This window comes from Salvelinus namaycush, chromosome 28, assembly GCF_016432855.1.
Source record: "Salvelinus namaycush isolate Seneca chromosome 28, SaNama_1.0, whole genome shotgun sequence".
Lineage (NCBI taxonomy): Eukaryota > Metazoa > Chordata > Actinopteri > Salmoniformes > Salmonidae > Salvelinus > Salvelinus namaycush.
The window spans coordinates 40342638-40367433 of NC_052334.1; the positions used below are offsets into that span (position 1 = coordinate 40342638).

At 44.4% G+C, this 24796-nt stretch overlaps 1 protein-coding gene across 1 annotated transcript in view; it reads left to right on the top strand.

Annotated features, from left to right (window-relative positions):
- fancm (FA complementation group M) overlaps positions 1-24796 on the top strand; it is a 72201-nt gene that overhangs the window by 33368 nt on the left and 14037 nt on the right. Inside the window, exons 5-15 of the mRNA XM_038967657.1 lie at positions 576-707; positions 1078-1210; positions 1321-1410; positions 1860-1958; positions 2353-2531; positions 3016-3222; positions 4712-4967; positions 6173-6324; positions 6715-6873; positions 20676-22563; positions 22827-22915. Of these exons, the coding sequence (XP_038823585.1) occupies positions 576-707; positions 1078-1210; positions 1321-1410; positions 1860-1958; positions 2353-2531; positions 3016-3222; positions 4712-4967; positions 6173-6324; positions 6715-6873; positions 20676-22563; positions 22827-22915 (3384 nt within the window). The remainder of the gene's footprint in view (positions 1-575; positions 708-1077; positions 1211-1320; positions 1411-1859; positions 1959-2352; positions 2532-3015; positions 3223-4711; positions 4968-6172; positions 6325-6714; positions 6874-20675; positions 22564-22826; positions 22916-24796) is intronic.

Below are 24796 nucleotides of genomic sequence, written 5' to 3' on the forward strand. Positions count from 1 at the left end.
GGCACCGGTTAGTCGAGGTAATATGTACATGTAGGTAAAGTTATTAGAAGCCTCTTGGACCTAGACTTGGCGCTCCTGTACCGCTTGCCGTGCGGTAGTAGTCAGACTGTTTTCTCTGCTATGTCCAATCGGTTGAAATCCTCACCTTGATTGGGAGAAATCCTCCCTAATGTGTTTGTCTTGTGTGTGGCAAAAATATCTTCGTTTGGTATCTATCTAATATGCTTTTGCGACGTAAAAGGTCCCTGGAATTAATGTGAATAGTGACTTATGTGAATCGAGGACTCTATACAAAGCATTATTTTCTTATTTTTCTTCCATACCAGCCTATAATTGACTTATCTTATTCTGAATAGTTGCAGTCACACTGGTTCCAGGGCTTCCTGTTGGAGACTTCAATCTCCTGCTGGGAAGATTACAGGATATGAATATTGTGGCCACAATTTTTTTTAAATAAAATCTGCCTCGTTCTGAAATGGGGAACAGATAATTGCAGAGCCGCCTTCGGTTTTGTGTTGCGTTTGTTGAAATAGGCGCTCAACTTATCCTTTCTGTGTCGCCCATTGTTGTTCCAGGTACTGGAACGGTTCACGGGCCGTCTGATCCAGAACAGGGCGATGTCTCACCGCGACTTGCACTCCCTTACCAAGTACCAGCTCATCCTGGCCCGGGAACAGTTCCGCAAGAACCCTCCGCCCCACGTCACGGTGCGGTATACACACGGACGTATGCAGGCACACAGTGCCACCACACACACACACACACCACCACCACACGACACACACACACACACACACAGAGAGAAAGGCATTCCTTGACTTACACTATACTTTTAATAACTTTATGAACATTTTGTAATACACAGCCAACCAATGCTCATCTTTTTGGGAGCAGGAATGTCCTCAGAGTAACCCCTATTCATTTTCTTCTATGATCAATCAACATGTTGCTGTTTTGCGATGGAAATCCAATGTCAAATTGACTTGCAAATCGATGTCAAGTTATGTTATGTCTTGCTGTCAAATTAAGTCAAGCTACACACGTTAAGCCTATCTTTGTGGTCCTGGCTGTTAACAGAGGGCTCAGCAAGGGGCTCTGGAGGGGGACTTTGCTCTGTGTATCAGCCTGTACCATGGCTACGAGCTGCTGCTCCAAATGGGCCTGCGCTCCCTCTTCCTCTATGTCCAGGGCATCATGAATGGCACCAAAGGTAGGTAGGAGGCACCTCCCTACGCGCGCACGCACACTCACTCACTCACGCACTCTGTAAGTGATAGCTAGCATTCTTCTCAGGTGATTTCTCTGTTTATGCCAACTCAGAGAAGTCTCGAGCCAGGAACGAGCTACAGCGCAACGCCACCTTCATGGACCTGTACCAGGAGATGGAGGCCGTGTTTGTAAAGCCCACCGGTAGGATAAAGTTCCTACAGCCCCGTTCCTACAGTTTTTGAAGCCTCATGATAACACTTTATTTTACAGCCAGGAGCCTGGTTAAAGCTGGTACTTTCCTGGTATTTACATGGTGAATACTAAGAAACTGTGGTAACAATAAGTACCAAAAAATACTTACCTCAAAGAATTCAACACAATTTGGTAACTACCTGCTACTAAATGGTGCATAGTGATGCTTGTGTCGAATCTCAAAGAAACCGGAGTGTAATTATTACGCAATTATTAGTCGAGTACTGTTGTAACAAGTCATTTTTTAAATAACTACCTGTTCAACAGCTGGCTGTATAAAAAATAAAATAAATGTTAAAAAAGCGTTACCAATGCTTCTCCTAATTGTGAATGTTTATTATGGAGGGTGTCGTGGGCCCTGACTGACCTAATTGCCGTGTATTGCGCTTTGCTTCCAGGCCCCGAGGAGCCCTTCATCTACAGCCACCCCAAACTGCAGAAGCTGGAGGAGGTAGTGCTAGGGCACTTTAAAACATGGGCTGAGAGCTCCAGCGCTGGTAATTTACTCTCTTGTTAGTAGCAACTAACTGCACTCGACTCTTAGCGATGACTCATCCTTTTAAGATATTTAACTAGAGCCGAATTAAACAGCAGGAATGAATGACATGGTTAAAGTCAGTGTGCTCCAGATGTTGTTATTCCGTATTTGCGTGGAGTGGTAGCAGATGCACTTAACAAGCAGTTGATCGGTTGTAAGAGCGCACACACGCACGCACTGAGGAAGGCACTAACCGAATGTATGCCGTGTGTATTTCAGTAGGAAATGTTGCCTAAAAGGAAATTTAAGACATATACTTAATTTACAACGACATGAAGTGAGCCGTGGTGCCCCCTTTTCATTGGTTGCAAGTAACCTCTTTCTCTTTTTCCTCTCCTCTTTGATTGGCCCAGGCTCTGGGCCCCAGGAAGTGAGCACACGTGTGATGATCTTTTCGTCGTTCCGGGAGAGTGTGCAGGAGATTGCCGCCATGTTAAATCGCCACCTGCCCCTGGTCAAAGTCATGACCTTTATGGGCCAGGCCTCGGCAGGGAAGGGGGTCAAAGGGTTCACCCAGAAGGAGCAGCTGGAGGTAGAAACACTCTATGTTCTATCTGGAACCTAAAATGGTTATTCGATTGTTCACATGGAAGAACCCTTTGAAGAACTTTTTCACAGAGCGTCCTACCTGTAACCCAAAAGGGTTCTTCAAAGGATTTTCCCATGTGTACAGTCGAAGAACCCTTTTGGACCACCACCTTCAGTACATAGGCCTGTGTGTATTTATTGATGCAAACAAAGTACAGTATATATTCACAGGTGTGTGTGTGTGTGTGTGTGTGCAAATATGGTCATTCAGCACCATTCACTGACTCATATTCAGTATTTGTGGCCCTGACCCATGCTTGGATCGATTCCACAACCCTCATGTTGCTATCACCATGCTCTTACCCACTAAATCATTAGAACCACATGACTTGACAGCACAGACATACATGTTTGTGATTGACTTCACATACAGGCACAGTGAAAATGTCTGTCATCCTGATAAAAATGTATCGATTTCTGTACCGAAGGTGATGCGGAGTTTTCGGGAGGGGGGCTTCAACACCCTGGTGTCCACCTGCGTGGGCGAGGAGGGGCTGGACATAGGCGAGGTGGACCTCATTGTGTGCTTCGACGCCCAGAAGAGTCCCATCCGCCTGGTTCAGCGCATGGGCCGCACCGGACGCAAACGCCAGGGCCGCATAGTGGTCATCTTGGCCGAGGGACGAGAGGAGAGAGTGAGCAACAACTCCTGCCTTTGGAATCTTAGGAATGGTCCCACATCTGTTTTGTGCTGTACCTCTATGGTCATTCCTATGATTGTTGTCATGCCAAACATGTTTATGTTTGGCATGACAATTAACATAGGGGTTAGCAAGACGGCACTAGGACCAGGTCAATGGAATGTCCTTATTTTTTTTCATCATATTTATTTAGACAGTTGAATAGAGAGGGGGAGACTGAGGTACAAAGTGTGCTCCAGACCCAGCTGTGTTTCCACTCTTTCAGAATACCAAATTCCACAACCCCCAACCGGACCCAGTCTTTTGTGTCTGTCGGCTTTTGGCTCTGGAGTCGCTGTCTAGTGTTTACAGGTGTCTGGCTCCTTCCCAGGCATCGCACCGTTTTTATATTGGTTCCCTTTGTTATGCGAAGATAGACCAAACATCCTCGTTACCTGGCACTGCTTTAAGAATCCACGCTTCTCCTGTTTTGTCACACATTGATCAACCGCCAAAACATTTGCTCTACGGTTGCCTCTAGAATGAACAGATACAGTGCCATCAGAAAGTATTCATACTCATTGACTTATTCCCCATTTTGTTGTGTTACAGCCTGAATTCAATATGGATTAAAATAAATTATATATATATATCGTCTCGCCCATCTACACACAATACCTCATAATCGTGAAAACATGTTTTTAGAAGTTTGTGTTGTATTGGATTTTCCCCAAACATAACAGTTTGTATTTAGGACTAAAAGTTCATTGCTTTGCCACATTTTTTGCATTACTAATTCAGTGCCTTGTTGCAAACCGGATGCATGTTTTGGAATGTTTGTTATTCTGTACAGGCTTCCTTCTTTTCACTCTGTCAATTAGGTTAGTATTGTGGAGTAACCACAATGTTGTTGATCCATCCTTAGTTTTCTCCTTTCACAGCCATTCAACTCTGTTTTAAAGTCACCATTGGCCGTATGGTGAAATCCCTTAGTTAGGAAGGACGCCTGTATCCTTGTAGTGACTGGGTGTATGGATACATCTTACAAAGTGTAATTAACTGCAACATTCTCAAAGGGATATTCAATGTCTTCTTTTTTTATTTTTACCCATCTATCAATAGATGCCCGTCTTTGTGAGGCAGTGGAAAACCTCCTGGTCTTTGTGGTTGAATCTGTGTTAGAAATTCAATGCTCGACTGAGGGATCTTACAGATAATTGTATGTGTGAGGTACAGAGATGAGGTAGTCATTAAAACGGTCATGTTAGACACTATTATTGCACACAAAGTGAGTCCATGCAACTTATTATGTGACTTGTTAAGCAAATCACTTTGACATCATCGGGTATTGTGTGTAGGCCAGTGACGACAAATCAAAAAATTCATACATTTTAAATTCAGGCTGTAACACAACAAAATGTGGGAAAAGTGTGAATACTCTCTGAATGCATTGTAGGCATGAAATAGCTTTAAATAATCTTGACGTCTTTTGTTTCCCCCTCAGACCTACAACCAGAGCCAGAGCAACAAGCGCAGTGTGTACAAGTCTATCGTGGGGAACAGCCACAGATTCCACATGTTCCCCAGCAACCCCCGCATGCTGCCCGACGGGGTGCACCCCGCCCTGCACAAGATGCACATCACCTGTGGCCAGTTTGACCACCGGGAGAGCAGCGGGCGGCTCTCCGGGGGTTGGAGGGGGCGCAGGTCCCACTCCTTGGAGGGCCGACGTGAGTCCCTTATTCTTCCGCGTGGTCTCGGTAAGAGAGGCTGGGGCTCTTGGTATGTCTGTGATTGAATCGAACCGACAGCAGACTCTCAGAGATAATAGTCTTGGTGGTGTTATCACCGTGCTCCAAATATATTTGGCCATCTTGTCCAGAGCAGAGCAATGTTTGCATTTAACTAAATATTTTTCATTTGACATACACTACTGTTCAAAAGTTTGGGGTCACTTAGAAATGTCCTTGCTTTTGAAAGAAAAAAATAATAAATTGTCCATTAAAATAACATAAAATTGATCAGAAATAGAGTGTAGACATTGTTAATGTTGTATATGACTATTGTAGCTGGAAACAGCTGATTTTAAATGGAATATCTACATAGGCGTACAGAGGTCAATTATCAGCAGCCATCACTCCTGTGTTCCAATGGCACGTTGTGTTAGCTAATCCAAGTTTATCATTTTAAAAGGCTAATTGATCATTAGAAAACCCTTTTGCAATTATGTTAGCACAGCTGAAAACGGTTGTGCTGATTTAAAGAAGCAATACATCTGACCTTCTTTAGATTAGTTGAGTATCTGGAGCATCAGCATTTGCGGGTTTGATTACAGGCTCAAAATGGCCAGAAAGAACTTTCTTCTGAAAATCGTCAGTCTATTCTTGTTCTGAGAAATGAAGGCTATTCCGTGCGAGAATTGCCAAGAAACTGAAGCTCTCGTACAACGTTGTGTACTACTCCCTTCACAGAACAGCGCAAACTGGCTCTAACCAGAATAGAAAGAGGAGTGGGAGGCCCCGGTGCACAACTGAGCAAGAGGACAAGTACATTAATTACAGTGTCTAGCTTGAGAAACAGACTCCTCACGAATGCTCAACTGGCATCTTCATTAAATAGTACCTGCAAAACACCAGTCTCAATGTCAACAGTGAAGAGGCGACTCCAGGATGCTGGCCTTCAAGGCAGAGTTCCTTTGTCTAGTGTCTGTGTTCTTTTGCCCATCTTAATCTTTTATTTTTATTGGCCAGTCTGAGATATGGCTTTTTCTTGGCAACTCTGCCTAGAAGGCCAGCATCCCGTAGTCGCCTCTCGTAGTCGCCCCCAAACTTTTGAACGGTAGTGTATGTATTGGCTCTCCATATACCTGTATTGTAAGCTTTTGTAACAGTTGAAAGACAGACAACGGGCCTCTCTCAGCTTTGGAGTATAAAGGCTGCTTCCCCCTTGTGTTTTAATGATCCAGTCGGGCACCAGGAGAATGTAAAGAAGGATGGCTTCCTTAGCCCCTCTGAGCTCACTCACTGGGAGTCTACGATGAAACTGGGGGAGGGGGAGGCTCCACCCATTCTGAGACGGTCCCGCTTCCTCTCAAAACAGGAAGGCTCGCCACCTCGGGTGAGTCATGGGTTAAATTCTTGCACAGATCAAACACACACACACACACACACACACACACACACACACACACACACACACACACACACACACACACACACACACACACACATTGTATGCACGTATTATTTTATTTTATTTAACCTTTATGTAACTAGGCAGGTCAGTTAAGAACAAATTCTTATTTACAATGACGGCTAGGGAACAGTGTGTTAACTTCCTTGTCCAGGGGCAGAACGACAGATGTTTACCTTGTCAGCTCGGGGATTCGATCCACCAACCTTTCGGTTACTGGCCCAACGCGCTAACCACTAGGCTACCTGCTGCCCCATTATCTCTTTGGATAATATCTGCTAAGTGGTATATTTTATGATTATGTTGTGGCTGTAGGTGGAGCCGCCCTCCAGCGGGCCAACCAGGGAGCTGTCTCTGTGGGAGTGGAGACACTGGCAGAACCAGCCCTTCCCCACTCACATTGTGGACCACTCCAACCGCTGCCACCACTTCACCAAGGTCATGGAGCTCATTGACGGCCTGCGCCAGGAAGAGGTGAGAGGGAGGGCAACCTGAGAGGGGGTCATCCATCTACACATCCATGTACAGTTGAAGTCGGAAGTTTACATACACCTTAGCCAAATACATTTCATCTCAGTTTTTCACAATTCCTGACATTTAATCCTAGTAAAAATTCCCATTCTTAGATCAGTTAGAATCACCACTTCATTTTAAGAATGTGAAATGTCAGAATAATAGTAGAGAGAATGATTTATTTCTATGGGTCAGAAGTTTACATACACTCAATTAGTATTTGGTAGCATTGCCGTTAAATTGTATAACTTGGGTCAAACATTTCGGGTAGCCTTCCACAAGCTTCCCCCAATAAGTTGGGTGAATATGGGCCCATTCCTCCTGACAGAGCTGGTGTAACAGTCAGGTTTGTGGGCCTCCTTGCTCGCACACGCTTTTTCAGTTCTTCCCACAAATTGTCTATAGGATTGAGGTCAGGGCTTTGTGATGGCCACTCCAATACCTTGACTTTGTTGTCCTTAGGTCATTTTGCCACAACTTTGGAAGTATGCGTGGGGTCATTGTCCATTTGGAAGACCCATTTGCGACCAAGCTTTAACTTCCTGACTGATGTCTTGAGATGTTGCTTCAATATATCCACATAAACATCCGGCGCCGACAGAAATGGCCGCTTCGCGTTCTTAGGAAACTATACAGTATTTTTTATTTTATTATTATTTCTTACACTGTTACCCCAGGAAATCTTAAGTTTTATAACATACAGCCGGGAGGAACTATTGGATATAAGAGCAACGTCAACTTACTGTCACGCCCTGACCTTAGAGAGACGTTTTATTTCTCTATTTGGTTAGGTCAGGATGTGATGTGGGGTGGGCATTCTATGTTTTGTGTTTCTATGTTTTGGCCGGGTATGGTTCTCAATCAGGGACAGCTGTATATCGTTGTCTCTGATTGGGAATCATACTTAGGCAGCCTTTTTTGCTTTTGTATTTTGTGGGTAGTTATCTGTGTTAGTGGCCTGTATAGCCCTAGTCAGCTTCACGTTCGTTTTGTTGTTTCTTGTTTTTGTTGGCGACATATAAAATTTAAATAAATATGTACGCTTACCACGCTGCACCTTGGTCCGGTCATTTCCACCTAGACAACGTTTGTGACACTTATCAACATTATGACCAGGAATACGACTTTCCCGAAGCGGATCCTCTGTTTTGTCGACCACCCAGGACAATGGATCGGATCCCAGCAGGCAACCCAAAACAACGGCGCCGCAGAAGGGGCAGACGGAGCGGTCTTCTGGTCAGGCGCCGTAGCCTGGCACATTGCCCACCGCTCCCGAGTATACTACTTGCCAATGTCCAGTCTCTTGACAACAAAGTAAACAAAATCCGGACAAGGGTTGCCTTCCAGAGAGACATCAGAGATTGCAACATTCTCTGCTTCACGGAAACATGGCTCACTCGGGATACGTTATCAGAGTCGGTACAGTCTCCTTCGTTCACGCATCGCGCCGACAGAACAAAACATCTCTCTGGTAAGAAGAAGGGCGGGGGTGTATGCCTTATGATTAACGAGACGTGGTGTGATCATAACAACATACTGGAACTCAAGTCCTTTTATTCACCTGACCTAGAATTCCTTACAATCAAATGCAGACCGCATTATCTACCAAGAGAATTCTCTTCGATTATAATCACAGTCGTGTATATCCCCCCCCCAAGCAGACACCTCGACGGCCCTGAAAGAACTTTATTGGACTCTATGTAAACTGGAAACCACATATCCCAAGGCTGCATTTATTGTAGCTGGGGATTTTAACAAGGCTAATCTGAAAACAAGGCTCCCTAAATTTTATCAGCATATCGAATGCGCGACCCGGGCTGGCAAAATCCTGGATCATTGTTACTCTAACTTCCGCGACGCATACAAAGCCCTCCCTCGCCCTCCTTTCGGCAAATCTGACCACGACCCCAGCCTATAGACAGAAACTAAAACAGGAAACGCTCAGGTCTGTTCAACGCTGGTCTGACCAATCCGATTCCACGCTTCAAGACTGCTTCGATCACGTGGACTGGGATATGTTCCGGATAGCGTCGAACAACAACATTGATGTGTACGCTGATTTGGTGAGCGAGTTTATTAGCAAGTGCATCGGTGATGTTGTACACACGGCGTCTATTAAAACCTTCCCCAACCAGAAACCGTGGATTGATGGCAGCATTCGCGCAAAACTGAAAGCACGAACCACTGCTTTTAATCAGGGCAAGGCGACCGGAAACATGACCGAATACAAACAGTGTAGCTATTCCCTCCGCAAGGCAATCAAACAAGCTAAGCGTCAGTATAGAGACAAAGTAGAGACGCAATTCAACGGCTCAGACACAAGAGGTATGTGGCAGGGTCTACAGTCAATCATGGACTACAAAAAGAAACCAGCCCTGTCGCGGACCCCGATGTATTGCTCCCAGACAACCTAAACAGCTTCTTTGCTCGCTTTGAGGACAATACAGTGCCACTGACATGGCCCGCTACCAAAACCTGCGGGCTCTTCTTCACCGCAGCCAACGTGAGTAAAACATTTCAATGTGTTAACACTCGCAAGGATTCCCCAGCCGCGTCCTCAGAGCATGCGCAGAACAGCTGGCTGGTGTGTTGACGGACATATTCAATCAATCCCTATCCCAGTCTGCTGTTCCCGCATGCTTCAAGAGGGGCACCATTGTTCCTGTTCCCAAGAAAGCTAAGGTAACTGAGCTAAACGACTATCGCCCCGTAGCACTCACTTCCGTCATCATGAAGTGCTTTGAGAGACTAGTCAAGGATCATATCACCTCCACCCTACCTGACACCCTAGACCTAAACATAACCAATCCTATACCACAAGCATGTGCAGACAAAGGGTTTATTTTCTCGTCTGTAGGCTACACTCATTACATTTTAGCTTCAAGACAAAAGCAGAGTTGCTAAAAGCATGTCTTCGTCAAGTAACGTTAGCCGATCAAAAATGTACGATTTAACCCTCTCATACACATTTTAAACTGCAGTCGGGTGGAAAAAGTACCCAATCGTCATACTTGAGTAAAAGTAAAGATACCTTAATAGAAAAAGACTCAAGTGAAAGTCACTCAGTAAAATAGTACTTGAGTAAAAGTAATTGGTTTAAATATACATAGGTATCAAAAGTAATTGTAACTGTTAAAATATGCTTTTGTTTAAAAAGTAAAAGTATGTATAAATCATTTCACATTCCTTTATATAAACCAGACGGCACAATTTGTATTTATTTTTTATTTACTGATAGCCAGGGGCACACTCCAACACTCAGACATAATTTACAAATGAAGCATGTGTGTTTAGTGAGTCTGCCAGATCAGAGGCAGTAGGGATGACCATGTATGTTCTCTTGATAGATGTGTGAATTGGACCATTTTCCTGTCCTGCTTAGCATTCTAAATTTAACGAGTATTTTTGTGTGTCAGAGGAAATGTATGGAGTAAAAAGTACCTTATTTTCTTTAGGAATGTAGTGGAGTAATAGTACAAGTTGTCAAAAATATAAAATAGTAAATTAAAGTACAGAGACCCCCGAAAACCTACTTCAGTAGTACTTTAAGGGATTGTTTGGTGCCACCTCTGAAATCACCACACAATGTTACAAATGAAGAAACATATTCTATTTGTATGATCTACATTTTACATATTTTGGTGGGGCGGATAGGTCTCCGCTATTGCAACATTTTCAGAATGTTACAATTTCAGCTAAAAACTCAATAACAAGTCTCAAATATTAGGAAAATGTCTGTCAGCTGTTTCAAAAACATTGCTCTGCTATTATCATCTATACTGTATGCGTGTTACCTCAACGAGACAACTGTTGGGCGATTGTGGTGCTATACCTCTGGAGGTAGCGTTCGAGACGTAGCAAGTATGCAAGTTTACATTTGAGTGATGTGTAGCCATCGGTATTTCTACAAAAAGTGTAGTAAGTGTTTCTGGGGATTAGGGAGATTTTAGGCTACGTTAAATAGATCCCTAGCAACAATGGAAAACCATTTACTACATCTATGTATCATCATCATCTATCTATCACCACCATGCTAAGGATCATTTGTATAACTTTAAAAGATAATCAGAGAGCTCCATTGTGCTGACATTGGCTTTCATTCAAAGACAATAGCTGATATTCAGTCCTTTAGAGCCCTAGGTTTGTTTCAGGTGGATCTAGTTTTCACCTTATCCTAATAAGCTATTTTGGAACGTTTCCTCCGCCACAGGTTAACGAGACGTCGTGCCAGTTGGTTCCTCTTGTTTGTTCACCATGGATCAATATTTGGGATCAATCTAGACAAGGACATTTTCAGCGCATGTAGAAGCTCTATTTGTGGTCATCCATCTCACCAAAGTGTTTTTCGCAAACAACCACAAAATAGGCCTTGCGTATATAGGCCACAGTTAACTGCTGTTTCAACAGTTTGAAATGGAAAAGATCTGAACGTAGTGTAGCTTTTTTTTTCACCACCGTTTATATTTCCCTCATTAGACGAATCCACTATCATCAAATCACATTTTATTGGTCACATACACATGGTTAGCAGATGTTAATGCAAGTGTAGCGAAATGCTTGTGCTTCTAGTTCCGACAGTGCAGCAATATCTAACATGTAATCTAACAATTCTACAACAACTACCTAATACACACAAATCTAAGTGAAGGAATGGAATAAGAATATATACATATAAATAAATGGATGAGCAATTACAGAGCATCATAGGTAAGATGCAATAGATGGTAATACATATTGTTTGTTTGTGCAGCCTCTCTGTGTTTAGTGATGGCTGTTTAACAGTCTGATGGCCTTGAGATAGAAGCTGTTTTTCAGTCTCGGTCCCAGCTTTGATGCACCTGTACTGACCTCGCCTTCTGGATGGTAGCGGGGTGAACAGGCAGTGGCTCGGGTGGCTGTTGTCCTTGATGATCTTTTTGGCTTTCCTGTGACATCGGGTGCTGTAGGTGTCCTGGAGGGCAGGTAGTTTGCCCCCGGTGATGCGTTGTGCAGCCCCACCACCCTCTGGAGAGCCTTACGGTTGTGTACGGTACAGTTGCTGTACCAGGTGGTGATACAGTCCGACAGGATGCTCTCAATTGTGCATCTGTAAAAGTTTGAGTGTTTTTGGTGACGAGCCATATTTCTTCAGCCTCCTGAGGTTGAAGAGGCGCTGTAATGCCTTTTTCACCACACTGTCTGTGTGGGTGGACCATTTCAGTTTGTCCTTGATGTGTACGCTGAGGAACTTTCTACCTTCTCCACTGCTGCCCAGTCGATGTGGATAGGGGGGGTGCTCCCTCTGCTGTTTCCTTTATTCCAAACAACTTTCATAGGTTTTCCAACGGGGGCTTCATTAGATGAGCTTGACTGCCCTATTTATTGGTATTCTGTTTAGCTTATTCCAGGCCCGCTTCCCACTCGCTCTTTTCTTTAACTTCTTATGGCTGAGATCGGCTGAAATCCCGTTAACGGGATCGATATGACAACAGCCAGTGAAAGTGCAGGGGGCCAAATTAAAACAGAAATCTCATAATTAAAATTCCTCAAACATACAAGTATTTTACACCATTTTAAAGATAAACTTGTTGTTAATCCCACCACAGTGTCCGATTTCAAAAAGGCTTTACGATGAAAGCACACCATCTGATTATGTTAGGTCAGTACCTAGTCACAGAAAAACACAGCCATTTTTCCAGCCAAAGAGAGGAGTCACAAAAAGCAGAAATAAAGAAAATTAACAGAAGTCAGAAATAGCATTATAAATATTCACTTACCTTTGATCTTCATCAGAATGCACTCCCAGGATTCCCAGTTCCACAATAAATGTTAGTTATGTTCGATAAAGTCCATCATTTATGTCCAAATACCTCCTTTTTGTTCGCATTTAGTACACAAATCCAAACTCAGGAAGCGTGGGCAAGTCCAGGCGAAAAGTCATTACAGTTCTTAGAAACATGTCAAACGAAGTATAGAATCAATCTTTAGGATGTTTTTATCATAAATCTTCAATAATGTTTCAACCGGAGAAATCCTTTGTCTGTAGAAATGCAATGGAACGCAGCTAACTCTCACGGGAGCTTGCGAGACTGAGCTCGTGGCACTCTGCCAGACCCCTGACTCAAACAGTTCTCATTCCCCCCTCCTTCACAGTAGAAGCATCAATCAAGGTTCTATAGACTGTTGACATCTAGTGGAAGCCTTAGGAAGTGCAATATGACCCCATAGACACTGTATATTCGATAAGCGATGACTTAAAAAACTACAAACCTCAGATTTCCCACTTCCTGGTTGGATTTCTTCTCAGGTTTTTGCCTGCCATATGAGTTCTGTTATACTCACAGACATCATTCAAACAGTTTTAGAAACTTCAGAGTGTTTTCTATCCAAATCTACGAATGCTATGCATATCTTAGCTTCTGGGCCTGAGTAGCAGGCAGTTTACTCTGGGCACCTTATTCATCCAAGCTACTCAATACTGCCCCCAGCCATAAGAAGTTAAGGCTGACTGACTCAGCTTATTCAGAGGGTCGATGACATTAGCCAGGGCTTAGTTACATGGCCTAAATCGTAAAGGCCTTTGCATTCGTTCTTTCGCTTGCGCTGCTTTCCTCTGCCCTCACCTTTAAAACCAATGACTGGGACAACGCAAAAAAAACAACTCAATTTCAAAGGGAAATGTTTTTTTGTTTATTTAAAAAACCGATCCCTTTTCATTTGAAGACCTCTCTGTGTGAGTCGGTGCACACACGCAGCCACGCTGCGTTTTTCATTTTCCTGTCTCCCCCCTTTTTTATTTTCCTTTATGATGAGGAGAGAGGGAGACACAGAGCAGGCAGACTCTCCCTTGCTTTTCTCAGAATTATTACGTTTCTCAGAATTATAAGCCCAGGAAGCACTAAGTAGGCCAGCCCTGGGTGACCTAGATATGCACGAGCTAGGAAGAGCAGAGATTAGATTGAAAGAGATGGGGAGCCTGACACCCTGTTGCCTCTGTGATGAACATAGAGGGGCCTGTCCACTCCAAACCAGCGGTGTTTGGTTTGTTTTCCCTTACCAATGAACACCAGAGGGGTTTGGCCGTCACTATGGAACGGGATGAACTCGGGATTGGATTTCATTTCAATTTACTAGACTGGGCGGGCGGTCGCCTGGGAATCGCAGCTCAGCACCACTCATGTAAATTGTGAACCCAAACAATGTCAACCCAATGATCAAATTGTGGTCCAATGTTTTATATTAATGTTCCAGTTTACACTGGCTTGTGGTTAATTTAATAATAACATGCACTCGATCAAATGGTTAATCGTTTGAGCGAAAGACCAAGAACATTGTCTGGTACACGGAAAGGGGAATTCAGTCCAGTGACCCAATTGCTCTCTCACCAGTGTTGAAATGATAATTGTGTTTCAGACGTTTGCAATGTGTTTTATCACGTCATCTGCTTCTGTCTGTCATTTACATTGGCGTTTATATTTCAATAGGTGAGTCATATCTAATGTAGGACTTTGAATTTCAAGGGGAATTCAGGATCAGATTGACTACGCGTTTGCGCCAGTGCAACATCTGATGTAACAAGGCAGTACTAACAAGTAAAATATGGGTTAAATAGGAATAGATGTTAAAGTGACATTTAAATTCCAAAATCACATCTCGTGAGATGTTTTCAGCCCTCAAAAGTAGTTTGACGTCAAGATGAATCCACGTCTCAGACCGTCTGTTTTGTAGATCCAGCAAAATTCCACAAGCTCTAAAATGAATGGAAAAGATAGGCACCATGCAGTTTGCGGGGCTCATCTAATCCATGCATTTGGGGTGAAGGCATGTAGCTGGATCCACACAACCAATGGTGTGCGAAGTGGACTCATATTTACATTAGACTACTTTGGAGGTCTGAAAAAGTCTGACAAATTTAGATTCTGGTATATAATTACCCTTTTTAATTTCAAGCAATTGTAAACAAACAGTTTAGTGGATTAGTTTAGTTTAGTTTTTTCCCCGTTTTATCCCCTTCTGTAAATATGCAGTACAATTGCTTCGGGTGTTATTAAATCAGTTAAATACAATGCCTGATTGTGCTGCATGAAAGTTTTGAAGTGTGAAACAGAAACATTTGAGGGTGGGTAAATGTCTCCAGCCCCATCACTCAGTTGTCTACCAAAACAATGGTGGCACTGGTAGGGCTTCTGCTTTGTTGTTTGAACTTCAGATTGCCCGTTTATCTATAGCCGCGTGCTTCAGTTGAAACAGACCCGCGCAAAGCGATCAGGCTGGTTTACAAGGCTAATGTATCACGGCCTCAATCTAACAAACACTAAAATGTCCTGTACGTTGTGTTCTCTAACCCCCCGCCGCGTTCTGTCTCCCTTAGCGTAGTTCACAACTGTCAATATAATTACATGTGTTTGCCAAGAGGCGCTGTCTACGATAACTCATAACTAGGCCACTTCCCCTTTTGAGATCCATCTATACCCTCAGAGTGTTTAACTCCCTGAGTAGATGTGCTGGAAAGGTACACTATATATACCAAAGTATGTGGACACCCCTTCAAATTAGTGGATTCAGCTCTTTCAGCCACACCTGTTGCTGACAGGTGTATAAAATTGAGCACACAGCCATGCAATCTCCATAGACAAGCATTGGAAGTAGAATGGCCTTACTGAAGAGCTCAGTAACATTCAACGTGGCACCGTCAACTGTAAGTGCTGTTATTGTGAAGTGGAAGTGTCTAGGAGCAACAACGGCTCAGCCGTGAAGTCTGTCCAAATTGTCTCTGGACGCAACGTCAGCACAAGAACTGTTAGTCGGGAGCTTCATAAAATGGGTTTCCATGGCCGAGCAGCTACACACAAGCCTAAGATCACCATGAGCAATGCCAAGCTTTGGCTACAGTGGTGTAAAGCTCGCCATCATTGGACTCTGGAGCAGTGGAAACACGTTCTCTTGAGTGATGTATCACGCTCTACCATCTGGCAGTCTGTCGGATGAATCTGGGTTTGGCGGATGCCAGGAGAATGCTACTTGCCCGAATGCATAGTGCCAACTGTAAAGTTTGGTGGAGGAAGATTAATGGTCTGGGGCTGTTTTTCAGGATCCGGCTAGGCCCCTTAGTTCCAGTGAAGAGAAATCTTAACTATACAGCGTACAATGATGTTCAAGACAATTCTGTGCTTCCAGTTTTGTGGCAACAGTTTGGGGAAGGCCCTTTCCTGTTTCAGCATGACAATGCCCACATGCACAAAGCGAGGTCCATACAGAAATGGTTTGTCTAGATTGGTGTGAAAGAACTTGACTGTCCTTCGGGATGAATTGAAACGCCGACTGCGAGCCAGGCCTAATCGCCCAACATCAGTGCCCGACATCACTAGTGCTCTTGTGGCTGAATGGAAGCAAGTCCCCGCAGCAATGTTCCAACATCTAGTGGAAAGCCTTCCCAGAAGAGTGGAGGCTGTTATAGCAGCAAAGGGGGGACCAACTCCATATTAATTCCCATGATTTTGGAATAAGATGTTCGACAAGCAGGTGTCCACATACTTTTGGTCATGTAGTGTAAGTCAACAGCAGTGCTGTACTAGTATGGCGTGTTTTAGCTGTAGTGGAAGGGGGCAACACCCCCACTACAGCTGTGTTCTGCTGTTCTCTACCAGTCATCAGGTAGAATGCTCTGGAATGCTCAGTGATTCATTTGTAAGGCACCGCAGTTGGATACTGTCCTAGCTGTCTTATCCATCCGCCTCCTGGATGGTAGCGGGGTGAACAGGCAGTGGCTCGGGTGGTTGTTGTCCTTGATGATCTTTTTGGCCTTCCTGTGACATCGGGTGGTGTAGGTGTCCTGGAGGACAGGTAGTTTGCGCCCCGGTGATGCATTGTGCAGACCTCACTACCCTCTGGAGAGCCTTACGTTTGTGGGCGGAGCAGTTGCCTACCAGGTAGTGATATAGCCCGACAGGATGCTTTCGATTGTGCATCTGTAAAAGTTTGAGTGTTTTTGGTGACAAGCCAAATTTATTCAGCCTCCTGAGGTTGAAGAGGCGCTGTTGCGCCTTCTTAACCACGCTGTCTGTGTGGGTGGACCATTTCAGTTTGTCCGTGATGTGTACGCCGAGGAACTTAAAACTTTCCACCTTCTCCACTACTGTCCCGTCGATGTAGATAGGGGGGGTGCTCCCTCTGCTGTTTCCTGAAGTCCACGATCATCACGTAACCTGTGGAACTGGAGGCCAAAAAACTCTAGACCACCTTTACTCCACACGCAGACGCATACAAGCTCTCCCTCGCCCTCCATTTGGAAAATCTGACCAGAATTCTATCCTCCTGATTTTACAAGAACAAACTCAAACCGGAAGTACCAGTAACGTGCTCAATACTGAAGTGGTCTGATGAAGCGGATGTTAAACTACAGGACTGTTTTGCTTGCACAGACTGACTTTGAGGAGTTTTCCACATCAGTCACCGCCTTAATTAATAGGTGCATTGATGACGACGTCCCCACAGTGACCGTATGTACATATCCCAACCAGAAGCCATGGATTACAGGCAACATCTGCACTGAGCTAAAAGCTAGAGCTGCTGCTTTCAAGGAGCGGAACACTAATCTGGACGCTTATCCACTACACCCTCCAACGAACCATCAAACAGGCAGAGCTTCAATACAGGACTAAGCCTACGCCGGCTCTGACACTTGTCGGATGTGGCAGGGCGTGCAAACTATCACAGATTACAAAGGGAAATCCAGCTCCGAGCTGCCCAGTGAAGCTAGCCTACCAGACGAGCTAAATGCCTTCTATGCTCGCTTCGAGGCAAGTAACACTGAACCATGCATGAGAGCACCAGCTTCTCCGGACGACTGTGTGATCACGCTGTACGTAGCCGATGTGAGGTTAACATTCACAAGGCCGCAGGGCCAGATGGATTACCAGGAAGCGTACTCAAAGCATTCACTGACCAGCTGGCAAGTGTCTTCACTGACATTTTCCCTGACCCAGTCTGTAATACCGACCATGTTTCAAAGAAACCACCATAGGTTACCTTGGCGTTCTTGGGCGCAGGGACTATCTAAATGTCTATCGCCCCGTAGCACTCGCATATGTAGCCGTCAATTGCTTTGAAAGGCTGGTCATGGCTCACATCAACACCATCATCCCAGACACCCTGGACCTCTATACCAGGCGGTGTCAGAGGAAGGCCCTAAATTGTTCAGACTCTATATACCCAAGCCATAAATTGTTCTCTCTGCTACCGCACGGCAAGTGGTACCGGAGTGCCAAGTCTGGCTCATGTACAGCTTCTACCCCCAAGCCATAAGACTGCTGAACAGTTAATGATTACTATAATGGCTACCTGGGATATGTGTTGATCCTCTTTATTTTGCACTGACTCTCTTGCACTGTTTCTATGCACACTCACAGGACTTTACCCACACACTCACATATACTACGCTGACACCCCAATATACACACACACACACACACACACACACACACACACACACACACACACACACACACACACACACACACACACACACACACACACACACACACACACTACATACGCTCATAAACACACACACACACACACACTCTTCACAAATCTGTCGTTCTCCCCCTGAACAAGGCAGTTAACCCACTGTTCCTAGGCCTTCATTGAAAATAAGAATTTGTTCTTAACTGATTTGCCTAGTTAAATAAAGGTAAAATAAAAAAATAAAAAATAAAAACATGCGCTGCTGCTACTCTGTATATCATCTATCCTGGTTGCCTAGTCACTTTGACCCCTAACTAGAGTACATGTACATAATTACCTCAATTACCTCGTACCCCTGCACATTGACTTGACCGGTACTCCTTGTATATATCCTCGTTATTGTTACTGTTTCCTTTTTTGTCAAATGTTTTATTGTAATTGTTTTACTTTTTAACTCTACATTGTTGGGAAAGGGCTCATAAGTAAGCATTTCACGATAAAGTCTACACCTGTTGTATTCGGCGCATGTGACAAATAAAATGTGATTTGATTTTTTTATTATCTTAAATCGTACCCTTGCTGAAATGCCGGCATAACTTTATACCCCACCTTTCTCTTACACCTCGGTTTCCGGCGTCGAGTTCTGTTTCGCTCCCGCTAGTCCACTTTGGGCCCACTGTGTCTGGATCACTTGCAGGTCAGATACAGTGCCTTCAGAAAGTATTCACACCCCATGACTTTACTGCCTGAATTTAAAATGGATTAAATAAACTCAGCAAAAAAAGAAACGTCCTCTCACTGTCAACTGCGTTTATTTTGAGCAAACTTAACATGTGTAAATATTTGTATGAACATAAGATTCAACAACTGAGACAAACTGAACAAGTTCCACAGATGTTACTAATAGAAATGGAATAATGTGTCCCTGAACAAAGGGGGGGTCAAAACCAAAAGTAACAGTCAGTATCTGGTGTGGCCACCAGCTGCAGTAAGTATTGCAGCGCATCTCCTCCTCATGGACTGCATCAGATTTGCCAGTTCTTGCTGTGAGAAGTTACTCCACTCTTACACCAAGGCACCTGCAAGTTCCCAGACATTTCTGGGGGAATGGCCCTAGCCCTCACCCTCCGATCCAACAGGTCCCAGACGTGCTCAATGGGATTGAGATCCGGGCTCTTCGCTGGCCATGGCAGAACACTGACATTCCTGTCTTGCAGGAAATCACGCACAGAACGAGCAGTATGGCTGGTGGCATTGTCATGCTGGAGGGTCATGTCAGGATGAGCCTGCAGGAAGGGTACCACATGAGGGAGGAGGATTTCTTCCCTGTAACGCACAGCGTTGAGATTGCCTGCAATGACAACAAGCTCAGTCCGATGATGCTGTGACACTCCGCCCCAGTCCATGACGGACCCTCCACCTCCAAATCGATCCTGCTCCAGAGTACAGGCCTCGGTGTAACGCTCATTCCTTTGACGATAAACGCGAATCCAACCATCACCCCTGGTGAGACAAAACCGCGACTCGTCAGTGAAGAGCACTTTTTGCCAGTTCTGTCTGTTCCAGCGACGGTGGGTTTGTGCGCCGAGTTACACTTTCAGATTTAAGTCAAAACTGTATGGCAAGACCTGAAAATGGTTGTCGAGCAATGATCCTCAACCAATTTGACAGAGCTTGAAGAATTTTGAAAATAATGGGACATTTTGCACAATCCAGGTGTGCAAAGCTCTTAGACTTAACCAGAAACACTCACAGCTGTAACCGCTGCCAAAGGTGCTTTTACAAAGTATCAAGTCAGTGGTGTGAATACTATTCCTGTGTTTTAATTTTCAATACATTTGCTAAAATTTGTTTGTAGATGAGTGATTTAATCCATTTTGAATTCATGCTGTCACAACAATGTGGAATAAGTCAAGGGGTATTAATGCTTTCTGAAGGCACTGTACACAACATAAAACATCAGGCTTGTTTAAGCATTAAACCTAATGCTACTTCTCATATCCGCTGAATGAAGACGTAGCCTACTGAATACTGATAACATGTTTTCACTTTGATTTAAATTCAGGCTGTAACACAACATGTGGAATAAGTCTAGGGGTATGATTACTTTCTAAAGGCACTGTGTCAAATGTCTTGTTTATTTAACCAGTCAACTTTGTGTGTTGTACCAGGGAAGTATTACATCTGTAACTTGCGTTATGATACAATAGCTTGTGCAACATCTGAAGAAATTTGCCAGACTTCAATCAATTTTTTTTTTTTTTATAATAAAAAGGTTTTGTAGTTAGATTCATTGTTGTGTTTGTTTTATCTGACAGGGTGAAAGCAGATATGAGTTGGAGCTGCTGCCCCACCTCCACAATGCAGATGTCATAGGCCTCACGGAGGAAGCACAGCAGGAAAAGTCCACCAAAGGAAAGAAGCAGAAAGAGGGAAAAACGACAAAATCCAGAACCAAAATGGCCAACCTGAGCCACAAGCAGAAGACTTCCTGCCTTTCCTCAGCTGACCTAGACCGTGTCGAACTCAAAAAGGAAGTGCAGAGGGAAAGCATTTCTAAAGCAGAGACAACCTTAGTCTCTCCATGGACCCTGATAAAGGACAGAGTCCCTTCAGAATGCCACAAGGAGGTGACTCATGACCTCAGAGATCACCCAGGCCTCTGGCCACTCTCCTCCACCGGTGACCAGCAAATCATGGACATGGATTCTGACTGTATCATACTCAACAACGAGAGTGAAAGTTCAGAGGTTAATTCTCCAAGGGATTTTGAGAGCGAATCATTGAACTGCATTGCTGCTGTAGAACAGATTGACCTCAATCAGTTGACCTCAATTGCAGACCGTCAACCCAAGTCAGATGAAGATTCTGAACTGGAGGCTTTGTTTTACTTGCCCAAATGGGACGCTGCCGTCCCCAAGTTGCAGCCCCTGAGACAGAGGTTAGAGAGCTTGAGGGTCATTCTAGTCAACGTGACAGAGCTTCTGTCTAGGTCTCCTCCAGCTTTGCACTTTGACCTGGACAGCCCTCAGTACGACCCTGGGCCCTCCCCCTTCACCACCAAGGACTGTTCACATACACTTCCGGTTGAACCTCTGGATGAACTGCTGGATGTGGGTCAGACATTCCACGTGAATTTCTCCCTGGAAGTGGATGAGGACTTTGCCGATCCTGCTTCTCAATCTCCCAATGTTGATTTAGACGTTGGTTCTCTAGACTGTGAAAGCCATTGTGAACCACATCAGCAGCACTCTCCTTCTTCACCCATTACTGTGCCAGCAGACTGCATGGGTAGGGAAAGTGCCGTTGGCAGCCCTAGCTGGGATGAGGTCTTCGAGGATGACAGCAATGACATAAAGGACGATGATATGGATGATAAAGCGGACTTCAAGCCACCATGTCATCCCACTCAGCCTAAAGCCCAGCACGCTAAAACCAACCTGGACGAGAGCATGGACCTGTTTGGAGATGACGAGACCTTCCTCCAGATGACCATCCCGAACATCCCTACGCCAGAGAACGTCAGTATCCGAATACCTAGCCCCCTGAAGGCTCCGGAGAGGGAATGGTTAATAGGGTCAAGTAAAAGTGTGACAGAAACAAAGATGGTGTATCAGGTCAAACCTAGCCGTAGCCATATTTCTCCTGTAGCACAGCAGGAGCCTGCTCAGGACCTTGAGAACTTTGACTGTTCTCAGGATTTCTTCTCTGTCAACTTTGACTTGGGCTGGGAGGAGGATGAAGGGGACACAGAGGCTGCTCCTAGTCCGTTCCCCTCAAAACCTTCAACCCCTGGGTCCAAAAAACAGGAAGCACCCCTTTCCTCCTCAGTGAATGGGCCACAAATCTCTGGCTCATCCACTCCCCACTTTAGTTTCCATAGGAAGAACGTGTCCACACCCCTGGCAGCCTGTCCGGGAGGGAAGAAGGCAGACACCTCTGCTCTGGCTTCGCCTCAGACCTCTCCTCTGACCTCCAAGAGCGGAGCTCTGTTCTCACCAATCCCCACATTAGGGCCGAGGCGAGCTCTCCTGCCTGGTCCTTCCACCACCCCATCCACTTCGTTCTCATTCTTAAAGAGGAAACTCCAGGGGACCTTACAGAATGCCCGGACTCCCAAAGCTCAGGCGAGGGACCCAGGAAATGGTTCTATAGAGATGGGACACAGTTTGTCTCACAAATCCATCTTGGACCCACCTCATCCAGGTTAGTTCACTCCAACTATTACAGGTGCTTGATTTCAATGTGTCCCCTAGTTTCCCATTCACAAACAACTAAGCCACCTTGTTGATATGTATACCTGGTCGAGACATTAGCAGCTGTTCTGACAATCTGACCTACACATCTCATCAAGGTAGCACATTCTGAGCGATAGGTCAGATTGGTACTGCTTTGCATTGACTGTTTGTGCCTGTGAGTGGGTAAGCACTTCAGGCATGTGCATTATGATTTGTTGTCCCCTGCCGCAGGCCTGTGCACCAGTGACAGTGAGGAGGAGGTTATCACCCGTAAGCGGGTTCATCATCATGTCAAGGCGAACCCCTTGTCTTCTCCAGTGGTAAGTCCCAATTTGCTACTTTTTCACTGTGTGTTATGGTATGGGCAGGCATAAGCAACTGACAACGAACACAAATGCATTTTATCGATGGTAATTTGAATGCACAGTGATACCGTGAGGAGATCCTTAGGCCCATTGTTGTGCCAGTCATCCGCCGCCATCACCTCATGTTTCAGCATGATAATGCACGGCCCCGTGTCACAAGGATCTGTACACAATTCCTGGAAGCTGAAAATATCCCAGTTCTTCCATTGCCTGCATACTCACCTGACATGTCACCCATTGAACATGTTTGGGATGCTCTGGATCGACGTGTACAACATAGAGGTCGACCGATTAATCGGAATGGCCGATTAATTAGGGCCATATTCAAAACAATCGGTAATCGGCATTTTTGGACATCGATTGTGGCCGATTACATTGCACTCCACGAGGACTCTGCGTGGCAGGCTGACTACCTGTTACGCGAGTGCAGCAAGAAGCCAAGGTAAGTTGCTGGCTAGCAAGTTAACTTATCTTATAAAAAACAATCAATCTTAATATAAGCACTAGTTAACTATACATGGTTGATGATATTACTAGTTTATCTAGCTTGTCCTGCGTTGCATATAATCGATGCTTGTTCATTTCTCATCGAATCACAGCCTACTTCGCCAAACGGGTGACGATTTAACAAGCGCATTCGCGAAAAAAGCCCTGTCGTTGCACCAATGTGTACCTAACCATAAACATCAATGCCTTTCTTAAAATCAATACACAAGTATATATTTTTAAACCTGCATATTTAGTTAATATTGCCTGCATACATACATTTCTTTTAACTAGGGAAATTGTGTTACTTCTCTTGCGTTCCGTGCAAGCAGAGTCGGGGTATATGCAGCAGTTTGGGCCGCCTGGCTCGTTGCGAACTGTGTGAAGACCATTTCTTCCTAACAAAGACCGTAATTAATTTGCCAGAATTGTACATAATTATGACATAACATTGAAGGTTGTGCAATGTAACAGCAATATTTAGACTTAGGGATGCCACCCGTTAGATAAAATACATAACGGTTCCGTATTTCACTGAAAGAATAAACGTTTTGTTTTCGAAATGATAGTTTCTGGATTTGACCATATTAATGACCTATGGCTTGTATTTCTGTGTGTTATTATGTTATAATTAAGTCTATGATTTGATAGAGCAGTCTGACTGAGCGGTGGTAGGCAGCAGCAGGCTGGTAAGCATTCATTCAAACAGCACTTTCCTGCATTTGCCAGCAGCTCTTCGATGTGCTTCAAGCATTGAGCTGTTTATGACTTCAAGCCTATCAACTCCCGAGATTAGGCTGGTGTAGACGATGTGAAATGGCTAGCTAGTTAGCGCTAATAACGTTTCAATCGGTGACATCACTCGCTCTGAGACCTTGAAGTAGTTGTTCCTGCGGCTTTTGTGGAGCGATGGGTAATGATGCTTCGAGTGTGGCTGTTGTCGATGTGTCCCTGGTTCGAGCCCAGGTAGGGGCGAGGAGAGGGACAGAAGCTATACTGTTACACTGGCAATACTATAGTGCCTATAAGAACATCCAATAGTCAAAGGTATATGAAATACAAATGGTATAGAGAGAAATAGTCATAATTCCTATAATAACTACAACCTAAAACTTCTTACCTGAGAATATTGAAGACTCATGTTAAAAGGAACCACCAGCTTTCATATGTTCTTATGTTCTGAGCAAGGAACTTAAACGTTAGCTTTTTGACATGGCACATATTGCACTTTTACTTTCTTCTCCAACACTTTGTTTTTGCATTATTTAAACTAAATTCAACATTTCATTATTTATTTGAGGCTAAATTGATTTTATTGATGTATTATATTAAGTTAAAATAAGTAAATAA